Consider the following 20,710-nt stretch of genomic DNA (forward strand, 5'->3'; position numbering starts at 1 on the left):
GACACAAAGGCAGAGCTACGAACTATCAAGTCTCTGTATATCAATATTTTTTTATATATTACGCACAGTAATATATATATTATGTATTACTGTTTTTACTAACAACCACAATCCCCTTCTCATACATGCATATACACACCCACACTCACTGAAACACATCATCACACTCGTTTTGTAATTATTGTTGTGTTGTAATGTTGTGAGGTCTGCACAGCGTTAAGCTCCCAATGAGTCACTTTATTCTCTTTTTTTGAAGCAACGTTTTGATCTGAAAGTTCAGCGTCAGGCAAATATAAAATTAATCAATTAATTCCCAGACAAATGCCACAGAGGCTTAAATACAGATGTGAAAAGGCAGGAGAAATGGTCTGTAATCATGTTGTACTGATGCTGTGATTGTAACCATGTCTGCTTTTCAAAGAGCGAGTGATGAAAACCAGGCAAAAAATGTTCAATGTTTGTCCAGTGACGGAGGAAAACCCTGAGAGGTGGAAACAAAGAGCTGCACAGACAGGTTTCTGGTTCATCTTATGTTCTTTATTGCGCTAAAAGTTTAGCCAGGTTGAAATTCATGACAATGGAAATGCATGCTGACGTGATGAAGCCAGTTTTAAGTCTGTTTGAGGTTTAGTGATTGTAACTCCACAGCAGCATTCATGTCGACTGGAGATTCTGCTTCCTGAAGGAGAAGAAACAGGAAAATATGAGTAAGAAATTCACCTGCAGTAATGAGAGAGTAATAGTAATAACAAGACATCATACACCAATCCATCAGAAATCCAATGCACTGAACCCTTTTATACCTGAACAAATTTACTTTGTTTCTTTAAAAAGGAAACCATCTTTGTAAAAAGAAAGTGCCACAAAATTACCAAAAAATGTGTTAAAAAAAAGCTGTAAAACAGAAAAAACAATCACAAGGAAATTACCTAAAAATGACCTAAAAGATTAATAAAACGGGAAAATGACCAGAAAATTTGCCAAAACATTTTTAAATGTCAATAAAACTATATTTATAATTATATATTTTAAACTCCAACAACATTAAAGCTGGGCTGTGGGCTCCACAAGTTTCAAAGGGTTAAAAACTGAACAGATAAGGCCCATCAGAAATGGACTCAATATCTAAGAAACACAAAACTTTTAATATTTGAGGAGAGAGAAAAAACATTGAGATGCACTGTGGAACATTTACTCAGATTTATGACCGACTGTCCTGCTGAGTTTCTCCACGTTACCAGACAGTAAATGGAATCGGGCCGGTCTACAAGTTTTTTCCAATTTGCAGACCAGGGCCTCTGTGCGGTACCAGTTATAATAATAAATAATGAAAATGTTTGGTGTGGCTCGGTTTACCTCGAAGACCGGGTCATAGAATTCACTCGGCATTCCCATGTTGGCCATCAGAGTGTCCGTCTCCGTGCCTCTGCTTCCAAGCGACGGAAACTTTTTCCATGTTTTCCTTTTGACAAGATCAAAAAAAAAAAAAAACAGAAGTGAAAGAGGACTGCATCATGGAGGACACGTTCATACACACTTGTAGACTGTGAGATATCAGTCTTAAGTTTATTGCCAGCCACACTGTGGGACATGGATCTAATAAACTTGGACATCAATACACAAGAAAACATCATCGGCGTACGTGATCCTGTGAACATTGAAGCTCAGCAAGAAGGGCGATTAATGTGTTTGGACACACACACAACATTGCAAAACTAAGATGTGTGCAATTTCCAGCATTTGGTAAGGAGTGTGCCATTTAGACTGAGCTGGCAAAAATGCACAATAAGTATGAAAAAAAGAGGAAAAATACCAGTGAATTGGCCTGACGATGAGCACCATGTAGACTCAACCACCATAAATTATGTGCTTGTTCCACATTCGTCAGTTGAGTCTAGAGGATCTTAACTTGAGTTTCGCGCAATGCACCTTTACGAGAATGTAATTTGAAGCGTGTTCTCACCTACTGCAGTAGATTTTTACAGCAGAACGTCTACTTACAGTGCAGTGAAATATCAGCAAACTAATAGTACTCCTACTTCAATAGCAATTTGTGGTACTCTTTCCGCTGTATAACACCATCCATACCTCTTAGCACAGAAGACCATACAGGCTGCAAATGTGGCCGTCAGGCAGAGGACACTCAGGACAACAGCGACGTGATTTCCCTGAGCTGCTTTCTCTTTGCAAGACTCGTCGTCACAGGAAGACGAGTTTTTCTGGACTGAAAGACTTGAATCCTTTTGGCCAGCAGGGTGTGAGGAGGAGGAGGAGGAGGAGGAGGAAGACTTTGCAGAGAGCTCATCTTTAGACTGGGTGACAAACAAGTCCGAATTTGTGAATGGACCTGGAGGAAAAAAGTCAGCTTAGTGACACAATTACCAATTATGATTCTTTTGTTGCAATTGCACTATGATTCTGATACATTTTTCAATATTTTAGCAAAAATTTTGATAAAAACAGATTGTTTCTTTGTATTTACTGCATTTGAATATGATAGTCTTTTTCTCCCATAATGAACAATTTAATTCATGAGGCAGAAATCAGGCTAACATCACAATATCATGGCAGGAATCCATTTTGAGCAACCATCATTCCAACAAAACTTCAGCCTCTTGCACATCAGGAATTAAGTTTCCATTTTTTAAATCTCACTTTCCAGACTAGATGCTGTTTGGGAACAAAAACTCAGCACTTGCATTGAAATTGTCAGGACTCCTTTCAACCCCCTTTAAATGAATACTCCAACATTTTGGGCTATTTGATACCATTTTCACTTCTGTATGTCCAGTGGTTGAGCTCCTATGGGTAGTATTATGTGTTAGCTTAGCATAAAGACTTGAAGTCTATGTGAGTCATTAACCTGGCTTTGCCAAAGAGGAAGTTGTCTCTGAAGTTGTCTTAATTCCACAGTGTGTCGTGGATTTGAAATACACGTCTCAGTCTGGGTAAATTGGAAAAAGTTGGAAATTGGAAATTTTGCCCAAAATGCTGGATTATTCCCTTAAAATCTGTTTTAATCTAAATTTCAATTACTGTAGCTTTCCATTTTACAGCAGCCGACAAACTCACAGTCCTGTTCATCCGACTGGTCCGGACAGTCCACGCGTCCATCACAGAACCGGGCGCTGTCGATGCACCTGCTGCCATCCAGGCAGGGTTTTTTGCGGGCGGGGCAGCGAGGGAGGGCCACGCAGGAAGTGACGTTGACGGGGTGGAAGTCCCGCCCACATTTACAGGTGCGACCTCTGGGATAGGCCAGACACAGGTGGAGACAGTCGCCGTTGTTGTTTGAGCAGCTGTTGGTTCCTGGAAGAAATTAAGGGTGGATAAAATAAATATGACTGGAAAAATGGCTACTTCTGGTATGAATTTCTTCCAGTGCCTGACCGATGTGGGATTTTTAAGATCAATACAGACTTTAGAGGGGAATATTTCACTGATTGCTGATACGACAGCTGATACAGTGAATTTTTGAGCTGGAAGGAAAATCAAACTTTTCTATGTGGATTGTGCACCAATTTTAATTACCCTAAGCATTTTTTCTGCATTATATTCTGTAAAAAAAATTCCATACCGGTCAAAATATCTGCCAATACCAGTATGATACCTATATTTTTGTGATAGCCAATAACCAATATATTCACAGTAAGCTACATTTGAACACAAATCTACTTTAGACTGTTGACTTACACTACAAAATTAGTTTGGTCTCGTTATCAGTTTTAAAATCCTGTTTTCCTGAACTTTATTAAAACTTTGAGAGTGTCATGGATTCGCTCCAGTGGAAACAGTGAAGTGTGTTTGATGTAAAAAGCATCACTAAAGGCCAACAGTCCACCAGGCTTTGTGACAGACACATTTCATTGGACTGAACGCAACAAATATAAATTTATACTCATACTGTGGCTTTAAAAACAGAATCGAGGATCTGCCGGTTAGATGAAATAATCCCACTTGAATCAAATGTACTTTTTTTTCTTGGTCGTAGTTGGCTGACCTGCCCTATTCTGCTCATTTCAGCCTTTTTATACTTGTTTCAAAAGCTGTTTCACTTGTTTCAGGATTTTTTTTTCTGGGAAGAAGTGGGATTACCTCATCCTTCTTTAAAAACAAACATTTTAATATGGAATGAGATTTAAATTATTAGCAGGCCTTCCTCCAGCTGAAACACACTGTTGTTGTTGTTCACTGGGTGTGTTTGTGGACCCTGCTGCCTCAGTCTACACAAACATCTATGCTTCTTTTGCTTTGAAAAGAACTCTTGCTTACGTGTGTGAAAGTGTGTGACGGGTCAGCAGAGTGAGAGAAAGCGCGAGGGAGTGGAATGAAACAATGAGTGTGTGTGTTACAGCTCCATTCATGGCTGTTCTTTCCCAGTGCAGCAGAGTTACAGACTCGGGTCTCGCCCAGCTGGCCGGGCCACGTCGCTCGCCGGGTATCACATCACCGCACCGCCTATTCAGCCCAAACTGAGCCTGAGTGGCTCCTTTATCTCCACCAGGAGAGGCTGGTTACATTTGTACCTGCTACCTATTTCAAAGCAAACATTTAAGACACAAAAAGAAAAAAAACAAGCACTGATATAAGCAGACAGATCTTTTCAGCTCCTAACAACCAATTCGATGTGCTGCCTTCTTTAAAAAATTAAGCGCATATCCTGTGTGGCCGTTGGCTGGCATTACAAATCAGGGCAGGAAATGACTTTTTAAATAGCAGCAGTGTGTAGTGATTTTAGGGTTCTATTTTAATGATTTGCATGGAGCAAGTGCATTCAGGGTGTGTCCAAGTTCACTTTTAATAGTGGATAAAAGGCTGGTTCCTCCAAGCTCCTGGTTCTAAAGGCTTGTAGTGAGTCTCTTCATTAATCCTAGCTGTGTTTTGGGCGTAACATGCAGTAAACCAATCAGAGCGCCGTTTCCCATCCCCTTTAAAAGCCAGGTGTGTCACACCTTGGTGGGTTGCTGTTATAATGGAGGATTCTCCAGGTAAGAAGGAAGCCAAAAGGCAGAAAAGGTACAGAAACATGCAGTCGGATTGTAGACTTTACAATAATTCAACAGTACAGCAGCCCTGTACTGTTGAATACGTTTTACACATGCTCAATTTCTTATTTCTGTATTTATTGTTGTAATATTTTTGTAGGATTAATGCACACATTCCTTTCACTAATTTCTAATGCAATTTCTAACACACATAAAATGTTCTTCTCTTGCAAATTTGAGCAACTGCAGCTGACCCAGTGTCCCCTCAAGGATCAATAAAGTACTTTTGATTCTGATTCTGAAACAAATCTTACTGACACACACACACACACACACACACACACACACACACAGCGTACTTACCAGCCTGGCTGTTGTTGCTGTAGGCTCTCATTTCCACGATGACGTGTTTCGTCTCAAACCACATCTGCTTTGGCTCAACGCCGTCGCTGAACCACACTCTGGTTACGTCTTCGAGGAGAGAAAGAAAGAAACAAAAGAAAGGATTAAAAAAATAAAAAACTCCAGTGATGCACAGACTAAAAGGATCACTAATCATATCTGCGACAGGGAGCCACAGAGGCAGCATGGGAGCGGCTGTCTGATGTCAGCTCACAGGATTTCAGATTAAGATTAAGATGAAGATTACATCAGTTTTATGTTAATATGAGCAGTGGCAGCAGTGTTGGATGGTATAACTGATGGTTTGCTATAACTAAGGTTTTCTTGTGATCCTGCACCTGATTACATTAAGCATTACATTAGGCTGTGGCGCCACCTAGTGCCTGCAGGGGGTAATGAAGTAGACAGGATGAGCAGATACCCACAATTCACTGGACTGAGTTTCTTGACTGCACCACAAGATGCAGGGATTAGAGGTGAAGTGGAGAGAGAGTCCCATTTTTATTTTGTACAGTACACATCATGATGATCAATTTAATTTTGATGTGTTTCAGTCTGCTAACTTCATTTCAAAAGCCTGGAAAAGTAGACAAGATAGTTTGTTTAATTAATATTACATTCATTTGTTATTAATATATGGTCAGTGTCTGATGTAGGAGTTTTGTCCTGCCTGATGAATCTGAGGATGAAAGATGCTTCATTTGTCTCTTTGTTCCTTTATTTCTGATCATGTACACACTAATTAAATATCAATCATTCATTTTGTATTTTGTCTGAACCTCAGTTTATTAACATGTGATGTTTCTGATCATCAATATTTTTGATATTTTATGATTTGGTAATTTATTTCCTTTTTTGTTTTTTAATTGTAACTTGTTCTATGTTCTTGTATGTTTGCTGTTATCGGTGCAGCTGCCACAGAGCCGTTCCTGGTTAAATAAATACGATTAAAAAAAAATAATTCTCTTTGCCCCCGTGTTTCCTGTCTCTCTCTACTATCACAATAAAGCCTAGCCAACTTGCGCACCACTCATATCCACATGGAACAATCAGACAGCGTGTGTGTGAGTGTGTGTGTCTTACTTTTGTCCATTGTGACCCACAGGAGGCGGTTCTCGATGTGTGTGAAGGAGACGAGCACCCCCGTCCCTGTTTCATACCGTCTGTATCCTGATCCGTCCACCCCGATGGAGCTGATCACTCCCTCACCTGGGGAACACATTTTACACACACACACACACACACACACACACACACACACCACACACACACACACACACAGAGGGTAACCAGAGCAAATAAAAGCCTCTCTCAAGTCTTTGATGACAGCAGCTCCTTAAGCATTTCCCTCTATTTGTTTCTAAAACCTTTTTGTAAAACAGGTGAAACCCTCTGCCAGTGGGAGGAGATAATCCAACATTTTTCCAGTGCAGTTTCACTCTGCAATACATTCAGTGTTTAAAATATCACTTTACATGCTGTACATATGATGAATTTGTCTTTCAGTGTTTGCACTGAGCTGGCAGGGTGAACAGACTGAAACACTGCAAAAAAAATATCCAACTCAAGTCAGTTTGTGTCATTTTATCTGCCAGTGGGATGAGATAATCCCACTTATTTCCAATGCACTTTGATTTTTTCTGGTGACAAAATCTGTTGAAACAAGACAGAATGAGGCAGATCAGCCACTAGGATTAAGAAAATGACACTTAATTCAAGAAACAAGGTGATTAGCGTTGGAAACAGGTGGGATTATCTCATCCCACTGACAGATTTTCCACCTGGTTTGTGAACAAGAGACTAAATGACTTGTTACAATGGAGATTTTCTTGAAGTGCAGTGAATTCTTGTCTTCCTCCTGCAGAAACACACTGAGCGTGGCAGCAGTGCCTCACCGATGTCGGCCCAGTAGATTATTTTTCCCTCGCTGGAAAACACCAGCGAGGTGGGAATGCTCGACTTCCTCCACAGCACCGCCTGGTTCCGGCCATCCATGTATGAGCAGTCAACCTGGGGCTGGCTCCGCCCGCCCGCCGCGCCGATCGCCGTGTAACAAAGCCGCCCCGAGGCCGGGTGCAAGGCGATGGATGTGGTGCCCTGAACGTACGAGAGGACGGGAGTTAAATTCAATATCAATATATTTTGGTTTTATTCGACTCTAACATTGTTAACATTGTTGGAGTATTGGAAGAATTTTAAAAAACAAAAAACAAACAGTAACATTGGAGCATTAGTTTTCAAAGTGGGGTGTGGGGGCCTCCAGGGATCCTTGATGTGTATCCAGGAGGTCCTCAGTAAAATGAGGAACAGTTTAATTTTACTGTCATTTATCTGATGGAGCTGGACTGGAGCTCTTTTTTCCAACCAATGTTTTTTTTTTTTTGCATTGGTCAGGAGGTATATCACTGAAAAAAAATTCACAGGAGGTACGTTATATGGAAAAACCTTGAGAACCTCTGGTCTAATATATTTAGTTATTATCGGGTGTTAAACATTTTTACAGGACTGACTGACAGGGCGGCAGGGCGCCGGCGGCCGGGATCACCTTCAGAGATCCCTGCAGCAGTGAGGTGGTGTAGCCGTCATGGATGGAGGTCACGTGGAGGTCGGGCCGCCGGGCGCTGCTCCAGTAAAGGTTCGAGGTCACCCAGTCGACCGCCATCGCCGTCACAGAGTCGTCCTGGAGGGAGACACCAGTTTGGTGGCAAAGGTCATGAACCCACCATGTGATGAGACAAATCCTACCCAACGTGAAGCCAATTAAAGGCTCATTTAAAGTTCAGTTTACAAATTAATCTAGATTCTTGTTTTTTTTCACTATTTACAACCACTAACTGATGGTAATCTTAGTGGGCAAAATCACACGACTGATTCCTGCATGCATTTCTGGGCATGTGTGTTGTGTGTAGATGAATTGTTTGGCTTGTTCGGCAGAGCGCTCAGCTGCTTTTATATTATGTTATAAAATACATCTCCATTTCACAATGTAGCTGTTTTTTGCATAGATTTAAACCGTTCAAGAAATCCCTCTTCTCTCTCTCTCACTCTTTCGCTAGGGAAATAAACAACACACTCGTACCTTCAGTTTGAGGATGTTTTCGGCATGCGTCAGCCTCTGCCTCGACCTGGTGCTGCTCAGCTTCAGCAGGTCCACGGTTCCCTGTCCGGCGTCGGCCACGTACAGCGACAGCCCCTGGATGGCTGCGTCCAGCGCCGATGCCTCCGTGATGCCGGGCAGGGCCAGCACCCGATTGGTCGGCAGCTTGTTCAGAGCCACGCTGTCACGAATGGAGTGCAGGTGGATCTACAGGCGACAGCAGGACGAGACATTTGAGGGGAAACAGGGAGACAGAGCAAACACATCTTCATAAAGCAAGGGATAAAACAGATTTGACGCAAAACAGGTAGATACAAAAGGTGGTGATGGGGGGGTTACACTAATAGCTTTTCCTAGTTTTGTCATGGATGCTACTGGGATGTGGTCTGGGATGTCATAAATTTTAGAAGATGGTGCGGGCAGTATTTAACAAGGTTCACTGTGGAAAAACAAGCCAATCAGAATTTGCTCCTCTTGTTTTATCAAAACTGGGCCTCATCAAAAATCAGGCGATCAGGTGGAGTCTTAAATTTTCATCATCCTGCCCAGCAGCCAAAGATATATTCTGGTTCAGCTCCGTCCCCACAGCAGCAGTGGTTTGATGGACACCAGAAGCATTAATGCTGCCTTTTTTTCCTTTCCAAATATTTTTTTTTAGTTTTGCGCACTAAAAATCATTTTGATTTTGATTTTTCCAGGGTTGTGATCAACACAGAACATGATCAAAAAGCAGTAATAAGATATTTTGTATTCTAAAATCAGTTGTGCCCTCCTGAAATCCTGAAAAATGTCAGCTTTCACGGTATGGAATAAATACCACAGCATATTTCAAAACTGACAAAAAAAAAAAAAAAAAAAAAAAAAAAAGAGCTGAAAACGGTTCAAACTCAGCATTTGAAAGCTTGAAATCTACTCTTTTGCAAGACAAAGTTTTGAGGCTTTTAGACCATTTTTATGGGCTGAAAAAATTCAAGTCTCTGCAAACATTATTGAATATTTCAGTTTTCCCTCTTCACAGCTGCAGCTCTTTTTACAGTTTCTCCATATTATATCTGGTCTCCAGTCACATGTCAGATGGTTTTTATTCAAGCAAAAAGTAATGCAAACTGTCATCTAGCAGAAGGAACAAGTTTCCTGGATGTTTAATCAGTGAATTCAGCTGATGTAGTGATGGGTGGAATAATAAATAAAAAAAATTAAAAAAAAAATGCTCTTGTCCCTTCATGACGTGTGATACTGCAGCTCTTTACCTGGGTGACGGCTTTACGAGACAAAAGCAGGATGAAAGCAGAGTTTGCAGAGGGGGAGCAGCTGAACTTGTCCTTGGAAAGCGTCATCCCCGTCGGGCAGCGGCACACGGCGGCCGGCCCCCTCGCCGCCGCCGGCCGGGACCTGCCCCGCGACGCCGGGGCCAGCAGGCAGAAGTGGGAACAGTTGAGCTGCTCACAAGGGTTGGAGATCGCCGGCTGGGAGAGGGGGTGCATCAGCTGGACAGAAAGAAAACATGTGCACAGTTTACAATGTTTGGGTTTTCTCAGATTCTCCTGCCATCTGTCAAAATCACAAACAGCAGCAAATGTTTACCTTCTATTACATTTTATTTCACTTTTAACATCTTGTTTCTTATAAAAACCCTTCTATGGACAGGTGTTTCAAATTAGCATTCACTACAAACATGATGATAATTACATTTGGTAGCAGTTTTCAGTTTGTCTATGTACATTATATCGGTCCCAATCCAATAAACCATAAATAATAAATCAACTTAACAATGGGTTGGGAAGACATCTTGTTTATGTGTTTGATTCATTGAAACAGCCACATGGACGTGGTTTGGAAACTAAAAATAAACCATAAAACTGCAGCAGATATTGCTATTTTTTTGTGAATTTGTTTCATTAATGCGAATGATTGATGATGATTTTTTTTTGGGGGGGGGGGGGGACTTCCAACATTGCTAGATTCATTGCCATGTTTGCAGCCTTTTTTGAGAGACATATCAAAGCTCAGAAAAATGTAGTACTTTTAATTACCATAAGGAGACTGATGTGACTTTGTTTCCTAACTGGCCTGATGGTAAATGCAAAACTATGGAGCTCACATGGGGTCAGCTGAGAAAAAATTTCTATAATTTCTGATTATGAAGAAAAAGACCCAAGTGTAAAAACATGTGCTCTCGATTTCGTAATCCATGCCCACGGATTTGACCTCAAAATCGTTTTTTTTTCCCTCTCAGCTGACCACAAGGGGGAGCTATACAAAACAATGTGCACATAAAATAACATTCAATTACATATTATATCTTCTTAAATGTGTATCTTCTAATGTTCAAGGTTTGTCATGTCAGATACAGACGATATTAAAGTACAGTTCAGGCTGGGAGAAATCTCTAGAAGAGTCACCTTGAGTCCAAACGGCTGTCCCGGTCTCTTCAGGAGAACCCTCTGATCCTTCCCGGTGATCTTGTCGGCTGAGCGGATGGTTCTTCTCTTGGTGTCGGACCAGAAGACCCGGTCGTTGAAAACTGCCACCGAGAACGGACTGGGGGTTTCTGCCAGCTGGAGGATCTGATGACAAATGATTGAAAGCATCACCTTTCACCGTTAAAATATGGTGTAACATTGTCTAACTGTAATGTCAGTGCTGGATTATTTAGTTCAATATGCTCTAGTCAATAACAATTTAATCCACTCTTCATCCTGGAGACTGAGCTGTTTATCATCAAGGTGCTTCATCCAGATTTTCTGTATTTTAAACCACACTGTATCTGGGAATCAACATGAAAAGACAGTGGAGAGAAAAACATCTAGGTATCCAGTGGGGCTACAGTAAATGAAATTGAACAGGTGAGCAACTGTATAGTGCAAAATACACTGTCACTAGTGCTTTAAAGTCAATTAATGCCAGTGATTTTACTACAATTTACCAACACTTTAAACCAAAATCTCAATTTTCAGTTTTGAATTTTTGGTTGAAGCAGCTGCCTTATAATGTTCTGCTTCTGCGGCTAAAAGTCCTCAACATTCAGAAATCACACAGCTGATAATTGGGTGTGGAAAGCAAAACGTTTCCTCGGGGACTATTTTCACTGGCGGAGGAGGAAGCATTTAAAATTTAAAAAAGTTGCTGCTTTTAGGAAAACCCATGTGGAGGACTTTATTCCACTGATGGAAAACTGGAGTGAAGAAAGTCTGAAGGCTCTGAAAGCTAATTTTCATATCGTAGTGGAATGAATGGAAACCAGCGGCTGGAGGAAAGGGAGGGAATACCACTGCTCGCTTTGGGAAAAGATAAGAAAAAATGTGTGGTATATACATTTTGTAGATATTATGCTAAACATGCAGAATCACTGGTGTTGTCCTTTCAATAGACAAAAAATAGGTTTGGTAAGGCAGCTACTAACCTGCAGTGTGTTTCAGGCTCAGCACCAAGCCGCAAACTGTGCAGCCGCATTACCAGGCCTACAGGATTTAGTGTCCATTCTCTTACTTTGATCTGCCTGTGACGGTGACTCTGCCATTTCATTTCTCCATGTCAGTAACACTGGCGTTTACCTTGACGTTGTTTCCATCCAGAGAGGACGAGCCGATGCAGCGGAGCTTCTCGTCGACCCAGTAGAGTCTGTCGTCCAGCAGGTCGACGGCCAAACTGACTGGCCAGCTCAGGTCGCGGCTCACCACCACCTTCCTCTTTGAGCCGTCCATCCCACACTGCTCGATGTGAGGGGTGCTGCCGATCTCAGACCACAGCATCAAGCTGAGGGAGCAAGAGGCGCGAACCAATTTATATAATCCAACTGTAATCCATGAAATTATCAAAGTCTTTTATATGAAAAACCTGAAAGAAAAACAGATGGTAACTGTAATGCACTGATCATGCCAATAAAAACAAACCCGAGAGTACAACCTGTCCAGCACTTGTGTGTCTGACAGAATACTTCCTGTTATAATCAACATAAAGTATGAAATGATGAAAACACAGATGCAGTGCTGGCTGGCTCTTTTTTCTTAAAAAACAAACTCAATCTCAACAATTTAATTAGCCTGATGTTCAGAGATTTAAAAAAGGGTAAAATAAATAAATAAATAAATAAAAATAAAAATATTCCAGTGGGATGATATAATCCCTCTTGTTTCCAGTGCAGTTGTTTCAGGAAATGTTTCTGGTAATACGTATAAATGTCTTGAAACACTGTGCTAGTATCTAGAAAATTCTGGAAACAAGTTACTCACAGAATTGGAGACAAGTGGATTTATCTCATCTCACTGAAAGATTTTTTTTTACCATGTTGAAGAAAAACAAGAATCAACACTGAATGAGACTTAATGACTTGATTTTTCTGCAGTGTGAGAGGTATAAATGAAGATTTCAGTCCTTCTCACCCTCTCTGAGGCAACAGGACCAGTGAGCTCGGCTGCTCCACGTCTTCACCCAGCACCACGGTGTAGTCGTGAGGCTTTATCGTGGTGTTGCTGAGCCGCACCGCCACGATCTGGCCCACTAACTCGTCCACCCAGTACAGGTTGTTCCCCACCCAGTCCAGTGCTATCAAATCTGACTTCACACCTGTCAACACATGACAACTCCATGTTAATTATTCTTGATTGCTTACACATTCAGTAACCACTCCCAAACATATCAGGCTTTCAACTAATTATTATCTCCGTAATTTTAACCACTTTTAAATACTTTAATGTGTGTTTTCTAATCCTTTATCTACACAGGTAAATTTGCTTTGCAGCTGTTTCAAACATCAATATTTAACTTAAAGCTTAAACTTAAAGCTCTTTTGTTAAACACACAATGCCAACCCTGCCTCTGGGTACATGGTAGATCGCTTTAACGCTTGTAGATTGCCGACCTCCAACTTGAAAATATGATGATGCAGATGTTCAGCTGTAAGGTAAGCTGCTTTGAATAAACTCTTTCAGTTCTGATTGCAACGCCTGATCTGAAATTAGGATTATATTCATCTGCAGAATGTGTGGTTTCAGAAATGCTTTGCATGAAGTTGAAAGCTAAACCCAGGAAATGACAGGCAGGCTGTAAATTTTACAGTGGGAAGAAGACCTACAGTGATGACTCTGACATTGCGAGGAGTCATTTTACTGCCACAAAATACATGTAATATAGGTTAATGTAGCTGTAATAGTGAAACCTGGTTGTCAAATTGTCAAAGTTGAATTCAGTCTCAACTTTGAAGCTGAAAGTACTTGCAGCATGCACACACTTTGCTGCAGGAAATGTACCCATGTAGTTTGCAACCACTGCATTAGTCTAATACCTCATCTGAACTGCAATCAGAGCGAGGGAGTGTCAATGAAACAAAAAAAACAAAAAACAGATTTCTCCAATTATAATCAGAAGTAATGCAATGTATTTCCCCAAAGCATCAGTTGATGAACATTAACTCAATTAATTCATTTCAAATTACTCTATAAATATTGTAGCATCCCACAGTTGCCAGGGAAAGATGCATGCAGTCATCCATACATGGCACACCTGAGGCGTTGACATGCCGGGTTCATATCATCACCGTACCTTTGATAAGAGTCCCTTTGTTTTTGGAGTTGTTGACGTCGGCCCAGCGGATGCTCTGGTAGTCGGAGCTCAGCCAGTAGACTCTCTGCTGAGCCCAGTGGTAGTCCAAAGAAAAGACCGGACGACTACCGGAGAAGAGGAGCCGCAGGGTGCCACTTTGTACTCCGAATATCAACAGCTCTGACTGCACCGACGCCAGGAGCAGAGGCTCGTCTGGAGGTGGAGACATTTTGATTTCAAACATTCAACTCACTCATCCTCTCCAGAACAAATAATAACAGACAAAAATACTCAAACTCTCCAGCGTGCTAAGCAACAGGCTGCAATGACAGTAAGTCAGCTGGTTGCAGCCAACTTACCGTCTTTCAGAGGCTGTAGAGTGTGAAGATACTGGTATGACATGAAACTAACCTTAGGAATCAACTGATGTCAAGCATGTCATGCCAGGTTTTTACGCAAGCGAAATATCGCTGCAAAGTTAGGCTATATTTTGGCGAGGGAAAACCTAGCATGGCTATTTTAAAATGGATCTCTTAACCTCTGAACTCAAGATATCTGAACGAAAATGGGGCACAAACCATGCAGGTTTTTAAATGCAGCACAAATGTGATATTTTTGTAAATTGTAAAATGGTGTATTTCTGCATACTGGGGCCTAAACTCACTCAGTAAATAACAAAAGCTGTGTCCCAAGGTGCTATTACCAAGTAACTTCAAGTCATCAGAACTTGACTTCCCCTTCTTGACCTACCTTTCGTCCTGCAGCTTTTGTTGTCGGGCTGCAGGTAGAATCCAGGGTGGCAGTGACAGATGTAGGACCCCCGTGTGTTCAGACAGCTGTGTTTACATACTTCGTGCAGCTCTGCATTGCACTCGTCGATGTCCACACAGGTCAGACCGCTCGAGTGCAGCGTAAAACCTGAGGCACAGCGGCACTTCTGCAAAATTCAAAAATAGATGCAGTGTTAACATCTTTGGACTGGAGATCGACCTTGGGCCTATTGCACCGTATTGCATGCAAGAAACGCTTATGTAAGTGCAGAGGACGACGCAAAGGCTGTTCGCATGCCCACATAGCAAAATGTGCAGGTGAAAATGTGCGTGATACTGCAACACAACGTCGTCCTGTTGCAATATCCCACATTTCAGGTAGGGGCGACTACCAAAGAAAAAGAAAGTATCTGTTCCAGTGTAAACAAATGGCAAGGGTGGCAGATTTTGAAGACAATCTGGCAGAATTAAATGTAGGCTACTATCTTTCAGTTGCAAAATTTGTGTGCAACATTGGTGGAGCATCAAGAAAAATTCAGTTTCCTCCATGGCAGCCATTTGTAAACATCCCTGAATGTGGAAAAATCTATCTATGTGATCTACATGCGTGCACTATGTAAGCACAAAGCTTGCGTAAGTCAAGAGCTTGCATCTGCATGTGCATGCCTTGTAAACAATAAGTAAGTAAGAATACCGAATTTCCCCAATTAATAGCCCGGGCGTTTAATACGCAAAATCAACTTGGACCCCAGGCGTTTAAAAGAACCAGGCGGCTTTTCGCTGCAGGCCTTTATTTATTTTTGCACAGACCTGCACCAGGCCATTATCGTGATGACAGTTACTGTCCAACACATTTACAGTCGGTCAATTTAAGATTACGGTACACCCTTTTTTCTAACGTTAGCTAGCGCTCTTATTTTGACAGAAAACGGAAGTGCCGCACAGTTATTATGCGGCTAACTGTTTACTGCTGCAAAAATAAGGTGAATTGCCTTATTTTGGGTTTACCTCAATATAATGCAAATAATCGCCCCGGCGGTTATTCGGGTGGGCGTTTAATACGCAAAATGGGTGCAGAGCCCAGGCGTTTAAAAGAACCAGGCGGCTATTTGCGGCCGGGCGATTAATTGGGGAAATACGGTATAAAGCTTTATTTATTGATTTGGTTGGGGAGGATCATTTCAGAGAGTTGGAGCTATGACTGCACAGGTGCGGTTTTGCATTTGGAGTGGGGGATGGATACAAGGCCAAGATTTGAAGATCGGTCTGGTCGGAGATTGTATCGGGAATGAGGAGATCAGAGATGTAACTGGGGGCGAGGTCATGCAGTGTTTTACATGTAATCAATAGGGTCTGGTAGTTTAGTCTGAATTGTATGGAGAGCCAATGGAGGGCAGCAACAAGTTTAAGGACTATTTATGGCTAGTTCTAGTTGATAAGTTGGCATCTGAATTCTGAACCAACTGTAAACGATTTAAAGCGGCTTGACTCAAGGCATGTATTGAGGGAATTACAATAATCGAGATGGAAGGAAATGAAAGTGTGAATTAAAAATGTAGCAGGCTTTAGTCTGCATTGAACTGCGACTCTTTGCTTGTGCAGCAGACTCACCGGTCCCTGCGGGGTGCTGACACAGTGGTGATCACACCGAGGAGCTGAGGGACTGGAGCAGTTGTGTTCAAAGCATCCGAGACCCTCATCTGAGCCGTCAGCACAGTTGGTGATGGTGTTGCACAGCAGGGAGGGGTCCACACACTCACCACTGCCACAGCTGTACAGCGGTGGACGACACTTTGCTTGGTCGCCTGTGAAAAAGATGCAAATTCACCCTCTACGATCAGTGAAGCCCTTTTTATTGTATTGGGTGATGCTTCCTGTGTGTAGGTCATTGTGTCGCCCTGTGACCCAGCAAAAATCACACTGCTTTGTAAATCTTATGGGTACTGACACAAGTTAGAAGAATCTGCTAGTTCCCCTCAGTTCCTGAAAAGTTGCCTTGAGATGAAATTTTATAACAGCACAAAATTAAGGAGAGGGGCAGTGGGAAGACCCAAAACTCCCAGTACTACAACAAAATTTCAAGAAGTAGTAAGTCAGAGGCAGGTTGACTTGTTTGTCTTGGAGACATTTCATGACTTGGACAAGCAGCAAAACATCTTCAGCCATGACAAAAATGTATTTCTTGACAATCTTGATATTTAGAGACTTATTGCATTAGCATTAGTATTCACAAAGTGCATAAACTCAGTGTTAGCTTGTGTTTTGAAAATGACCAGCTCTCATGGGTCTCCCATCTCCACAATCCGAGATGGGAGAGTTTATTCTCTTTAGGTGTTGTCCGACCAAAATTGCACTCTGCAGCATACAGTAAATACAGTACAATAACTTGTGCAGCTGACACTGATGTGCTAAAAAAAATAGTTGACTAGCATAGTTGACTAATTTGAGCATGTGTTTAGCAAGAAATATAAAATGCAAAAAGGTTATTTTTCCCGGGTGTTTCACAAGAAGCGAAAGAGCCTCAAACTCACTGCTGCATGTATATTTAAATGTATGAAAACTGACAGTGAGACCTGGACTGGACTAAAACTACACACATAGTCCAATAATTATTACTGTCTGCCGCTTCACCTTGTAAAACTAATTATGTCTCAGGAGGGTTTAAGGCACACTGGGAAAGACAGTAAACCAAACCACAGCAAAAGTATGAGGTAAGTCTGGACAATTGGAGAAATTTGAAAAAAAAAAAAAAAAGCTCACATTTGTCCTCATCCATGCCGTTGTGACAGTCCTTCGTCCCGTCGCACCTCCATGACACAGGGATGCACTGATTGGTATTTCCGCACTTCCACTGGTATTCCTTGCACCTCACAGTTGGCATCGCACAGTTCTGGATTAAAATAAATAAAATAGACCAAACTGTTTCCCACCCACTACTATGACATTCCTTTAGGGAGTGTGTGTGAGTTTGGTGATATTCATACTGTAACTGTTACCAACTTTGAGACACTACCACAAAGGCTCGCTTCCTAACGCCTCACTTTTTATGAATAATTTTACTTTGTCACTGTTCCCGCTTACTTTCTCGTCTGACCCGTCTTTGCAGTCATCTTCGCCGTCACAGAGCCACTCTCGCTGCAGACACTCGTGGCTGTGTGGGCATCGCAGGTCCGGCGGGCACCGCGGGGGTTTGGCACAGCCCTCCTCGTCCGAGCGGTCGAAGCAGTCGGCGTATCCGTCACATCGCAGGGCCTCCGACACACACTGGCCACTGGAACAACGAAACTGCCCGCTCTCACAGGTAATCAAACCTGGAAAGAGGCAAACTTATGAGCTGTGCTGTAAGTGTGAATACACCAATCATGGGAGGAGCGGGTACGGCAGTGACAAGCCAACAACTAGGATATAAACACTTTATACTGCCTGGGAACCTAGCTGGCTGAGGTCAGCATCATTAGCTCACCCAGATGCCAGACACACGGGGCAAAACCAGAATAGCTGTCATCAGGACATGAAACATGGCTAGAGGCCAGTGAGAGGTGGTTAACAGACACCATATTCCTCTTAGTCACTCCGATTGAGGAGGCAGGTGAGCCAACCCCTCTGGCCTGAGTGAGACACCTCGTGAGACCATTAGCACCAGCATCTGAAACAACTTGAGTATCAGAATGAGTTGTACAAGAAAAAACACTGGAGGCAGTGGAGGCATCATTAATTGATACCAGTGTGAATGTCTGCAGCTGGAGGTTGAAGAACAAGCAGGACCAACTCCACCTTCCTGGCCAGGCCATGGTGAGAGGGCGGAGGGGTTTGGGTGGATCCAGTGCTGCTGCTGGTTGGCCTTTTCTGGTGTTTCTCCCCAAATAGAGGCTGGACACACGGCCTGAAGCACTGGCAGGCTAATGGCCTCCAGAGCCAGCTGCTCCGTAGTTTCTGAGGTAGACTCAGCCCAGTCCAGGATGGCCTGGATGTCAGGCCCAGAGAGGGCCTTACAGGAGATGGGGGTGTTTAAGAGTTGGTGCCTCAGCAACAGATGCCTCTGAACCACCCGCACAGCACATACTGCCCTCTTGCCATTGACAGCACAGGCCTGCAGCATCCTCAAAATGGTGACCACTGTCATCTGGGCCTCTTGTCTCCAATGGAGTAAACTCTGCGTGCTGGTGGGAGAGTTTTTCCAGAGAATCCATGAGGAAGGCCAAGTTGTGCTAATCAAGTGATTGCATTTACTAACAGTCGTAAATGTAGTCCAAAAGGGTCACCATAAACTTATCCCACTCAGAGGGATGGCAACCTCCTACCCAGAGGGAGGACGATGGGAGGACGCAGTGCCCTGACTGCATCCTCACATGGGGAGGATGCCTCCACCCTTCCATTGTGCAGTAAGGGCCATAAAAAATGCCAGGGCTCTGGGTTTACACGAGCGTGCTTCATTCTTATGTGCATACGTCTGGATGGGCGTGGCCTCCAGGCGATGCCTTGAAACAGTAAACGAAGAGTAAAGCCTGTTAGAGGGTGGAGCACGTACAACATAGAACAGATGATTCTGTAATCACAAAAAAAATGCCAAGTAAATAAAAGATCCCACTGAAAGCAGTTGAGGCTTTGGTGGACTGGTCCATTGGTGACCCTCCCCACCAGTCACCAATGGTCCTGAAGTCCTGAAACTGAAACTTTGCTTGGGATCAGAGTTGAAATTTTTTAAAGTGAGGCAGAACTGATGTCCCCTGGAGGAGCAGCTCACAACAGCTGATGTCAGTGACCACAAATAAACTGATAGAAGTGACTGTGAGGCAATGTGCTCCAAGTTCACCTGAATGTACTCACATCAGCGGCTCACTTGACCGCAACCGCCCGAAATGGTGGTAATTTTATTAAACACAAACTAGTTAAGTGGTAAAAAAATCCTGAGATTAGAAATCACCCACCACACTTTTCCTCATCGGATCCATCGCGGCAGTCTCTCTCCCCGTCACACAGGAAGGTCTCCGGTATGCAGCGGCTGTTGTTGTCACAGTGATGGTGGCAGCCCTCGCCCCGACGCGAGCAGTTCATTTCATCCGACCGGTCCTGACAGTTGTTCCATCCGTCACACACCTGCTCCAGTGGGATGCATCTCTTCCCATGGGAGCACTGGAACTCAGCTGGAGAAGGGAAAAGGAGACATCCATGTTTTAATAGTCAGCATTTTCAGGTTAAAAAATGGTAACTGTCCATGTGGAACTAAAGGAGACATTCACCCAAAATACAAAGACATTTGCACAGTTTATTCCTGGTGCAATATATCCATCCAGATAATTTCCATTTCCTCTTTGCTGCAACTTTCTGTCTCCCCTCAGCTTAGTGCAGTGGGTTGGGCGGTAGTCATTTGTGGAGGGTAAACAAAAAAAAAAAATCTGTATGTGAAAAACAGCTGTTTCCAAAAACAATGACATGGATACCCAACATAATCCAGCATAATCCATCCAGCCCCATTACAGGCCAACAAGTCTGCCAAGAATTGGTTCCCAGAGAAACTCTGTCTCCAAGGGTTATGGAACATGCCAGGTATTCATGTAGGGGACATTTTTTTGTATTTTGGGTGAACTGTTCCTTTAGCAGTGACATTTCATTGAGTAGTATGACGCCACACAGTTTTTGCATGTTAATGACTCAGAGACGTTGCTTTAAGCTGCTGTTTATCAACTCAAGTATGAAATGAACCTGCTTTGCACTGAACATCACAGTCCTGCTCGTCCGATCCATCCTGGCAGTCCATCTCTCCGTCACATAAATGGGAATGCAGGACACACTCCCGGCCATCTTTACAGGGTTTGAAACCTTTACGGCACTTCAGAGGGGCCAACCCGGCGCTGACTGCACTGATGAGGGCTGACAGAGTGGGACAGAAAAATTTGCAGTTAAACAGTAAAGAA

The 20,710-nt window shown here is 42.8% G+C and overlaps 1 protein-coding gene across 4 annotated transcripts in view; it reads right to left on the reverse strand.

Moving 5' to 3' along the window:
• Nucleotides 1-516: 516 nt before the first annotated feature.
• The window catches only part of LOC115369332 (low-density lipoprotein receptor-related protein 2), a 31,374-nt gene continuing 11,180 nt past the window's right edge, over nucleotides 517-20,710 (reverse strand). For all 4 annotated transcript variants that reach the window (XM_030065920.1, XM_030065918.1, XM_030065919.1 and 1 more), the window contains 20 exons: nucleotides 20,499-20,666; nucleotides 19,724-19,939; nucleotides 17,877-18,106; nucleotides 17,556-17,685; nucleotides 16,407-16,600; nucleotides 14,776-14,962; nucleotides 14,026-14,238; nucleotides 12,867-13,050; nucleotides 12,039-12,240; nucleotides 10,887-11,051; nucleotides 9,735-9,971; nucleotides 8,467-8,691; nucleotides 7,933-8,067; nucleotides 7,283-7,484; nucleotides 6,471-6,596; nucleotides 5,349-5,456; nucleotides 3,073-3,309; nucleotides 2,089-2,347; nucleotides 1,357-1,462; nucleotides 517-679 (listed from right to left, as the gene is read on the reverse strand). In XM_030065920.1, coding sequence (XP_029921780.1) covers nucleotides 611-679; nucleotides 1,357-1,462; nucleotides 2,089-2,347; nucleotides 3,073-3,309; nucleotides 5,349-5,456; nucleotides 6,471-6,596; nucleotides 7,283-7,484; nucleotides 7,933-8,067; nucleotides 8,467-8,691; nucleotides 9,735-9,971; nucleotides 10,887-11,051; nucleotides 12,039-12,240; nucleotides 12,867-13,050; nucleotides 14,026-14,238; nucleotides 14,776-14,962; nucleotides 16,407-16,600; nucleotides 17,556-17,685; nucleotides 17,877-18,106; nucleotides 19,724-19,939; nucleotides 20,499-20,666 — 3,593 coding nt within the window. In that variant the 3' untranslated portion in view covers nucleotides 517-610. The remainder of the gene's footprint in view (nucleotides 680-1,356; nucleotides 1,463-2,088; nucleotides 2,348-3,072; nucleotides 3,310-5,348; nucleotides 5,457-6,470; nucleotides 6,597-7,282; nucleotides 7,485-7,932; nucleotides 8,068-8,466; nucleotides 8,692-9,734; nucleotides 9,972-10,886; nucleotides 11,052-12,038; nucleotides 12,241-12,866; nucleotides 13,051-14,025; nucleotides 14,239-14,775; nucleotides 14,963-16,406; nucleotides 16,601-17,555; nucleotides 17,686-17,876; nucleotides 18,107-19,723; nucleotides 19,940-20,498; nucleotides 20,667-20,710) is intronic.

The sequence above is a fragment of the Myripristis murdjan genome, chromosome 12 (assembly GCF_902150065.1).
Source record: "Myripristis murdjan chromosome 12, fMyrMur1.1, whole genome shotgun sequence".
NCBI classification, from domain to species: Eukaryota; Metazoa; Chordata; class Actinopteri; order Holocentriformes; family Holocentridae; genus Myripristis; species Myripristis murdjan.